At 40.0% G+C, this 10,433-nt stretch overlaps 1 protein-coding gene across 1 annotated transcript; it reads right to left on the bottom strand.

Moving 5' to 3' along the window:
* Window positions 1–727: 727 nt before the first annotated feature.
* LOC121998632 lies at window positions 728–2,207 on the bottom strand. The gene has a single exon (XM_042553619.1). The coding sequence runs from the start codon at window positions 1,986–1,988 to the stop codon at window positions 912–914; it is 1,077 nt and encodes a 358-aa protein (XP_042409553.1). The 5' UTR covers window positions 1,989–2,207; the 3' UTR covers window positions 728–911.
* Between the last annotated feature and the right edge of the window lie 8,226 nt (window positions 2,208–10,433).

Here is a 10,433-nt window from a genome sequence, read left to right on the forward strand (position 1 = left end):
ACATTTGCACATTGGTAGTCTGTAAATAGTTTGCTGACAGTTGAGATTATGAGAAACAGTTTGCAGATTGGTAGTCTGTAAATAGTTCGACTCGACTGTGAAACTATCAAATGATGCAGAAAATTACATGACGCTGAAGCATATGCCATGAGATATCTACTTCCAAAAATCTTTGGTGAAGTAGTAGATGGAACCGAGGAAGCCGATTCTGCTTACAGAGTTTCAGAAAAACTATCTGTACAAAAAAATTGATTCAGTAGAAGAAACAACTTAAAGGCAAAGTAATTGCAGTAACATCACTGCGATTCCTTGAGTCCATAATTGCAGTAACAGACTTCAACTAGCCTACTTGAAACGGACTGGGCTTCGAATGCCCGACATCAATTGGCACGAGCGAGAGACTCCGAGCCCATATAAACCATTGCGTCAATAATTGCAGAGACTACGTCATATAATTTATTTTAAATAAATTTGTTAATATTAATATTTTATATATGATTCCTTCAATTTAAAAAATTATTTCAAAAATCTACACATTATTTTCACTCAAGACACAATATTATATGTTTATATATTTAAATGAGGAACTTTAAAAATAAAATTATAATTTACTGTTTATAAATAAATATTTAGATATTTCTCGATGAGTTAGCTGAAAAGCCAACAAGCATCACATTCATCAACCAAGAAATTGATATACCAATTATCACATTCAATATCGAAGAAATTTGAGTAGTAAATCTGAAATCCACACAAGAAATTAACAACAAAAAACAAGAACACAAGTCTTTCAATCATCTGATCGATTTTTGATTGCAGTTGCAGTTCTACAAGACTGTGATCCTACTATAGCATTTGGCGACTAGGACTTTACACACAAGTGGCAGGAACCGTACCTTGTTGCTCCTCACTCATTCCAGTGTGGGATTGCCGCTGCTCCCGGCCGAGCACTCCACGCCGTCGTCGTCAACTTCCGGCGGAGGCGCCTCCATTGCGTTGCCGCTGTCGCTGTTGTTGTTCTTGTTGTTGTTAGCATCGTCGTTAGTGTTCGCGCTAAGCTCCCTCTCGAGGAGGCCGCCGTGAGGCTTGAGCAACTGCAGCCGCCGCCTCAGCTCGCCCATCTCCCTCTCCACCAGGAAAAGCCTCTCCTTTAGCGTCAGGTTCTCCTCCTCCAGCCTCGCGATGCGGGCGTCCTGGTCGTCCACCCTGCTCTCCAACAGGTCCGCCGCCGACTCCAGGCCGTACTGTTCCCGTGGGTAGACCATCTCGAACCGGCTCACGTCGTGGTCCAGCCGCCGTTCCACTTCCAGGTGCTCCTCCACGTCGCTCTCGCTCGACCCCTCCTCGTCCACCAGGTCATCTTCGCCGCCGCCGCCGTCCGGACGGATCTCGTAGCCGCCGCTCGGCGATCGGAGGCGGATCCGCCCTTTCATGGAGCCGTAGCCGTCGACGCCCCACTCCTCCTTGACCATGTCAGCCAGGACCTCGCGAGTGGGAGAGAGCTTGGGGGTCGGGAGGACCGCGGGCGTGACGGGGTACGGGGAGACCTGCGACGCGATTCCGCCGGACTTCTTGGCGCGGATGATGAAGGAGGTTGTGTTGCGGGGGGCGAAGGGGGCGGAGCGCGAAAATTTCTTCTTTTGGTAGAACCTGCGAGCCTTGACGCGGTTCTGGAACTGGAGCTCGTTGAGGGTCGGAGGTTTGTAGCTGGAGACGCCTCCACCGGCGGGCACACCACCAAGCGACGGCAGTCCACCACCCATGGGGACCGCTCCGCCTCCACCGCTGCCGCCCGTCGCCATCTTGCGTTTGTCGGCGTCTTTCTTAGCCTTCCAGTTCATCCGGCTAGGCATGGCTCCTCCGGGTGCGGCGAAGGGCGGAGGAAGCCTGGCGGGAGGATTCGAGAACCCCATCGGATCCTCCACCGGCGGTCGCGGGGGAGGCCAGATCCCGAAGCTTCGGTTCAACGCCTGCGACGGGTCGTTCATCGTGTCCCCGGCGACGAATCCAAGAACCCCAAAATCGATCGCCGCAAGTACGACGTTGCAATCGGCCAGTAAATCGAACACCTAGAACAGTCCAAAGCGAAGAAGATCGAAGTTAACGGTCGGACAAAACGCCCAAATTTTACGCAGTTTGTGATCTCAACCCTAACCCTAGATTTCGAGACCGAAATCGGGCGAAAAGGGGCAGACGAGAACAGAACATCACGATGAAGACGATGATGGAACTTCACGGGATCGATGCATCAGATGAACGGTCTCGATTCATACGGCAGAAGACGAACGGATCCGATGAGCGTTTAAATGGAAATTTCGGTTTTTCCCGCTGATATTCATTTTAATTCAATTTTAATGAATTAAAATGACAATTAACAACAGGATATGTATACCAATTCAATATAAAAATATAAATTAAGATAAAACGAAAAATATATAAATGTTTATAGGAACAATAAAATCAAGTAATTGCTCCTCTAAATGATTAGCAGACAGATATAGTCCCAGTGCTCTCGTCGCACTCGACTTAAGATCATCACGACAAAGGTAAATCATAGTATCCTAAGTGAATAAAAATTGTATGGGTAAATTTTATATAGTGACCGATATCATCGTCGAAACGACTCCTTATCAGAAACCCCTGAAAAGATTTTTGGATGAACAGTATCACTTAATTGATAAGAGTCTACGTAGGAGATGTTTGAACTTGACACTTCAATCAAATGGTACAACATCATAACCAAAATATTCCTGATTCAATTGTTGGCAATGAACATATAGGTACGTATCGTGTGTCAATATTTTGTCGATATAAGCTACCGACATATGATATTTTTAATATAATGATGAAGGTTGATTCGAATCAACTTCATTTTTATATCTGGGATTGATATTAGGACCGATAACATAATGAATGTATTAATTGTTGGTGATAATTTATCCTGAGAAGTGTCTATAAAAGTTGAATTCAATAGAAGAATAACTAGGCCGTAAATGGGCCAAGCTAAATTAAATTTTATTTAATAAAATAATAAATCGAGCTTCGAGCTTAATATAAAATTAATCAAGTTATTGAAATAATTATTTAAGCTTGATTTGATTTTTTGTTTTAATGAACCTTATGCTTGATTCAAGTTTAATTGAGTTTGATTCGTTTAATTGTCATGAATTCTTAATTCAAATTTGTTTGATTATTTAAAATGTTTACATTGTAAACTTATTTTCATCCCTTATTTGATTTTGATAATCTAAACTTATCTATTTATTTTAAATTTTATTTATATATTTAACACATTAATACGAGTTTTATTTATGAATATAAGTCATGAATATTATTTAATAACTTTATTGGTGAATATTATTTATGAACAAATTTAAAAATATTAGCTGAAGACATATGTTCAAATTTTATTAGTTTAGTTTAACGAATTTTTTAAAATGATTTATTTAATTATATATATATATATATATATAAATATTAAATTTATTCATGAAAATTTAACCCATTCATACCTAGTCAGTAAGAAATAGGGCACAAGAAAGACCAGCCAAATTTAACTATTTGATCTCAATAAGTTTTTAATTTTAGAAGAGTTTTAGTCATTGACTTTGATTAAAAATAGTATAATTAAAAAAAAAAAAGAATTATAAATGTACTAGAAGCGAGGAGTATAAATGTAGCTTTGATTCTGGATTTCCGAGTGTTTTTGGTCAACAATTTGAACTAAAATTACTCTAAAATATATTAAAAAAATAACAAAAATCTGTACTAGGAGCAAGAAGAGTTTAAATATGAATATTTTATAATTTGCAATCGTGAAGTACCGTAAAAATTATATTTTAAATGAAAATAATATTTTTCTTCTTTTTAAAATTTTTTAACAGTAAATACTTTTATTAGTTTTAACAAATAAGTATACCAACATGTATTTGAATATTGCATTTTATTTTTCTTTTTGAATATAGAAAGAGAGGGGGCCTAAGAAAGCTAGAATTTAAAGTTGTTTTTTTTTTAAAAAGTTATTAAAAAATATAAGGAAAAATGCCTTTAAACTCCTTTATTTTCTATCAAATTATATTTTATTTCCTGTATTTAAAAAATAATACTTAACCCCCTTATTAAAATCAATTGTAAAAAAATTTGTAAAAGAAAATTATGTTCTTATATTTTTGATAATATTAAGAGGGGAAAAACATATTGAATTGATGTGGAAAATAATTAGATATGTTTTCTTGACTCTATAATTATTGATTAATTGAATTGATAGTGGACACAGAGAGAAAAATATATATATAAGCATTAAAAAATATATAGAAGCATTCAGTGATGATGTCCTTCATCACTCAATCGGATTTGTTATTGTTGTCGGTGTGTCCGCTCTTGTTGTCCTACAAAGTAAAGCTTGTCAGCTGAGGGTTGGCATTGTCGATGTTACCTTCTTTGACGGTCAAATCAGTAATAAACTAAGATGTGAGGCTCACGTGCATGTATGAGAAAGCAAAAGAGTTCAAAGAAGACTAAGAAAATTTGCCTTCGCGTAAGAAAAGAAAATTATATCTTTACCTATTTTCGCGGAACCTTATAATCGTGGACATGGACGAATCTAAAATTTTAAATTTAGGGGAAGGTGAATAAAATAATTATTATACATTATATTTGAAGGCTACGCAGTCGGGAGGATAAAAATATACATTTTCAACTATTTAATTTTATTTTATTCGTATAATTAAATAGTAATCTTTATATATTGTTGGAGATTACGTACAATTTCTTGATTTTAATTAATAAATTAGCAGTCATGCACATTGAGATTTAATTAAAGTCTCATATTGAAATATTTGGAAAGATCATGAGTTTAAAAGGATGTGTGATATCTCTATTGACATGAGACTATTTGGGTAAAACTCAAGAGCAAGTCATGAGGGTCTAGGCCCAAAGTGGACAATATCATACTATTGTGGAGATATATGAATATCCTTTGGACACAACAAATGACATCAAAGTCATGGTCCAGACCAAATACTCACGGGAAGACCCGGACTATGAGAGTAATTGCGGTTATTCGTTTGTGGGGAGGCCTTTTGGAGAGCGCTCAAGAGCAAAGCCATGAGGGTTGGATCGAGACGTACATGAGAGGGGTGAATCACGTGGTTTTTGAAAACTTGTTTTCACCTTTTTAAAACAAAAGTATACGTAGCGGAATTTAAGAAATCGAAAACACACGAAAACAGAGTCAGTTTTACTTTGTTTGGAGTCCTCGGAGACTCTTACTCCAAGACCCAGGTCTCGTGAACCTATCAATGGGGTAATCCACTAAAATACCTCTTCCGGTACCTCCGGAAGAGGGAATCGAGTACATTGAATTTTGGTACAAGTACAACACACTGTACTTATCCTTTTGCAGTAATTAAATGCAAAGAATTTTAAAGTTACCAAACACTTTTTAGAAGACGGTCAGCTCAAGCTCGATGTTTGGCCAACTTCATAGCAGTAGATGAGTGTAGCAGCATTGTAGTAGAGTTGTAGCAGGAAGCTGAAACAGTATGAGCCTCAATTGGATGAGTAAGAGCTTGTATTTTGGTTGTATGTTGAAGTTTGGTTAAGATTGCTTTATAAAGGGCATGGAAGGTGTCTTCCATAGCCATTGAAGGTGCTTTCAATGTGATCCCGACTTTGCTGCGTCTTATCTGTGACAGGTCCAAAATTTATCCCTTAGAAGGCGCCTTCCATGCCATTGAAGGTGCCTTCCATGAACTATCTAAGGCACCTTCCAATGCTTGAAGGTGCCTTCGGGTATTGTTTATTCGAAAGCTTTTTGCTCCTTTTGCCTTACAAATTATGTTAGTCCAAAACTAAAACATCTAACCTGTAAAATAAAGTTAACATAGTGATAATAAGAAGTAGTAATTAGTTCCTGCCCTCTCAGGACCAGGAACTAATCACGGTCTCAGATTAGGGATTGAAAATGGACCTAACCTAAATCGACGTCTACTGTCCCTCAACCGGAACACGTCCTCACTTAGTCACTCTCCTCCAGTGACTTATCTTTGCTTACCAATTTGCTGTTGGTTGACTAACCTCTTGACCCACCAGGTCTTCATGGAAGTTGTCCGGTCCGTAGACCCAATTGGATTTCTGTCAGTTGTTCAATCCCGCGGACCCAACCGGACTTCTTGCCAGATATTCGGTCGGCCCGTTAACCTATCTGGACTTGACACCAACTATCTGGTCCCTAAGACCTACTTGAATTTCAGATTGGTGTCAGGTCCTCCAGACCCGTCAACTCCTGCACACTTGGAAACGTAATTATATCGCAAGACACTTAACTTAACTCACTTGTCATTCATCAAAACCTGAGTTAGACCGTTAGTGCAAACTGCACCAACACAAAGTAGACAATATCATGTCATTATGGAGATATGTGTGTTAGGATCCTTCGTACGGAGGCTAGAGAGGGGGGTGTGAATAGCCGACCCCAAATCGTCGTTTCTTTCTACAAAACGTGTTAGCGCAGCGGAAAATAAACACAGAAACGAAAGGGAAAGAAGACAAACCTCAAACAAACCGATGTAACGAGATTCGGAGATAAACTCCTACTCCTCGGCGTGTCCGTAAGGTGGACGAAGCCTATCAATCCGTCGGTGGATGAGTCCCCGGAGAACCGGCTAATAAATGCTCCTTGTGGGTGGAGAAACCTCGCCACAATACTTGTAACAACAAGAAAGGAGTACAAGGAGAGCAAGAAGCAAATACAAACAACAATATGAATGCAACACTCGCTTGCCTTCTCTGTCGATCGGAGGTGATGAAGCAGCAACTTCACAACCCAAACGCAGCAGCTGATCGATGACTGGAAGCTCACGCGAAGCTTCGGAAGCGAGCTCAACAAAGCTCAGAACCTCAGAGCACAGAAGCAGAAGCTTCAATCCAAGGAAGAAGAAGAAGAAGAAGAAGAAGAAGAAGTTGAAGAAGAAGGAGGCTCGCAGCAGCAGCCCTCCTTTTATAACCTGCGAAGAAAGCGAAGAAACACAGAAGAAATCTAGCCGTTGCGTCGCAACGGCAGTGCTGATCGATGCGTGGACCGATCAAGCTCCATGTGGATCGGTCCACGGATTGATCCATTCCTAGCCTTCGCTTCGTTTCGTCCGATCGGTCCATGGACCGATCAGGAACCTCTGATCGGTCCGTAGACCGATCAGCTTTCCTCTGGATCGTCACTGATCGGTCGATCGGTCTCCAGACCGATCAGATAACCTACAGTAGGCTACTGGATGGTTACTAATCGGTCTGGTGACCGATCAGGCTATCCAGTGTATCACTGGATCGGTCCCCAGACTGATCCAAACTCCCCAGCCCTAAACCTCAGGCTTCTACACCAACATCCGGTCAACCTTGACCTGTTGGTTCATCATTCCTAGCATCTGGTCACTCCCTTGACCTGCTAGAATTCTCCACCAAGTGTTCAGTCAATCCCTTTGACCCACTTGGGCTTTCCTCTTCGTGCCAAGTATCCGATCACTCCCTTGATCTACTTGGACTTCCCAACACCAGATGTCCGATCACCCTTGATCCATCTGGATTTTCCCTTGCCTGGCTTCACTTACCAGGACTTTCACCTAACTTCACTCACTAGGGTTTTCACCTGGCTTCACTCACCAGGATTTCCAATCTGCCCGGTTTCACTCACCAGGACTTTCCCACTGCCTGGCTTCACTCACCAGGACTTTCCCTTTCACCTAGCTTCACTCGCTAGGATTTTCACCTGGCTTCACTCACCAGGACTTTCCACATCCGGTCCAGAGAACGAGCTACCGAGCCCTCTCTGACCACAGTCCGGAGAACGAACTACCGAGCCCTCTCCGTCTTCCCATGTGCCAAGCTTCCATACTTGGACTTTCCCCGTGCCAAGTCTCCATACTTGGACTTTCCGCGTGCCAAGCTACCTGCTTGGACTTTTCCCCGTGCCAAGTCTCCGTACTTGGACTTTTCCAGTGCCAAGTCTCCATACTTGGACTTTCCCGAATCAGGTCAACCAGGTCAACCTTGACCTAAGATTGCACCTACAATCTCCCAAACACCTATTCTTGTCAAACATCAAGAATACAACTCTCTTCTCGTCAAACATCGTCAAACATCAAAACACAACTCGAGTCAGGTCAACTCGAGTCAGGTCAACCAGGTCAACCTTGACCTAAGGTTGCACCAACAATCTCCCCCTTTTTGATGTTTGACAAAATCCAAAATCAAGTTAGGTTAACCCGATAACCTAACTTAGGTTTTTCAATGTTCTTTCTTGAACATTCTTCCAAAACCTACAAGTTAGGTTAACCCGATAACCTAACTTAGGTTTTCCAATGTTCTTTCTTGAACATTCTTCCAAAACCTACAAGTTAGGTTAACCCGATAACCTAACTTAGGTTTTCCAATGTTCTTCCTTGAACATTCTTCCAAAACCTACACTCTCCCCCTTGGGACATCTCTCCCCCTTTTTGACACACATCAAAAAGAGGGAATCAAGGTCAAGAGTTTCTTCCTAATGAAAGTCCCATACCTTTCATTGAAACTCTTAATTTCCCCCTTGAAACTAAATTCAACAATCAACTTAGTGATAATCCCACATCACTCAAGTCTTTAGGAGTAAAAACTCCCCCTAAAAGTCAACTCCCCCTTAACTAATAGGTAAAACTCCCCCTAAAGATCAACTCCCCCTTGACTATTGCACCAACAATGTCTTGGAGAGTTTCAAACCTTTAGAAACCCGAAACTCAACTCCCAATTCTGAAATTTCAGACCACAGTCGAAATTCAGCAAATTCAGCACGCCTGATCGGTCACCGGACCGATCAGAACCCCTCTGGATCGGTCCCCAGACTGATCCAGCCTTCCCTGGATCGGTCCAGTGACCGATCCAGCCTTGGACAGACTCGAGTTCTGATTTCCTTCTCCCGAAATTCAGAAACTCACAACAAATTCCAAAAAATTCTAAAAATTATAAAATTTTGAGGATACATTCCTCATAATATATATTATCAAGGAAAAATAGTTTTCTATAAAAATAACTTCCATTTTCAAATCTTGATACAAAGTTCAAAAACTTTGAAATAGTTCAAGTTTACCTCAACTTTGTATCAATTTGCTCAATGATGAATGCTATCACTAGAAAAGCTTCATCAAGGTTTTTCAAATCAATTTTGAAATGATTTTAAACCCTTTAATTTGGGACCACAATCTTTGGGCTATATGTACATGACTTGTACATAAGCTTTCCCTATGATCCCCAATTAGAATTAAGCTCATCTAGGTATAAGAACTATGCACCTTGATCCTAACTCATCATCCTAATATCTCACACACATCTAAGGTGTATCAAACACATCCAAGTCAATTTTAATGTGAGATATGGGTTTAGGTTATCTTAGGCTAGATTCTCATGCATTTTCTAAACATCAATTTGATCTCAATATCAAATTGTGTTTCTATCCTTAAATCAATTTAAATTGATCATTAATGCAAGAGATGATGACATGACATGAAATAATATCATAAATAGAAGCATGTGCCAATGTCATGATGTCATGGCATAAAGTTTGAAACTTAAATAAACATGACATAAAACTAACCTAAGCATTATCATGACATTTCAAAAGATAAACTTAAATATGATGTCATGACATGTGAGGGCAAACAATCATGGCAAGATTTAGCATGAATAAGACATACCTAGATTACCTATCTAAGTATCCTTAGCCTTAGCTAATACTTAAGCTTTAACCCTTGATTGCCCTAATATGCCAAAATCCTAATTTTGACACTTCTTGAACTCTAGATTCATTCATGCCACTTAAAGATCAAATTTATCCTCAAATCTTGACATGTTTCATTTTTCCTCAAGAGTTCTCTAGATTTTCCCAAATTGTGCCAATTGAAATTAACATCATCATTTTCCATGATGGCACATTTTACTCTTCCAAGGAGTAAATATTAATGATTGTTCCATTTCATTTTCAAAGGTTCCCAAAAATCTTGAAAATGCTCCTTGAGTGTCAATTTCCTCAAAGTTGGGTTAACTACCCTTCTAATTGGAGTTGACACTCTCTAACCCATCTATGGGGTAGAGAAGATGCTCCTAGGTACCCAATACCTATTTGAGCTCATTGGGTTCACTAAATATTCACTAGGGATAACTTCCCTAGCAACCCTCCTAATGACCCTCTTAGGCTTTAAAGCCTTGGTCATTTGGGACTCATCAAGATCAACTCTAGGGGTAACTCTCCTTGTGACCTTGGTGGTGGTCTTCCTAGCCCTAGATTTTGTTCCATAATCGAATGGAACATTATGATAAGTGGGCTTGACCACTTGGGACTTAGGTTTGTGACCCAAACCTTTCTTGTCCTTGGACATTAATTTTTGACCCTTAAACCCTAGAGTTGACTT

This window comes from Zingiber officinale, chromosome 6A (assembly GCF_018446385.1).
Source record: "Zingiber officinale cultivar Zhangliang chromosome 6A, Zo_v1.1, whole genome shotgun sequence".
Lineage (NCBI taxonomy): Eukaryota > Viridiplantae > Streptophyta > Magnoliopsida > Zingiberales > Zingiberaceae > Zingiber > Zingiber officinale.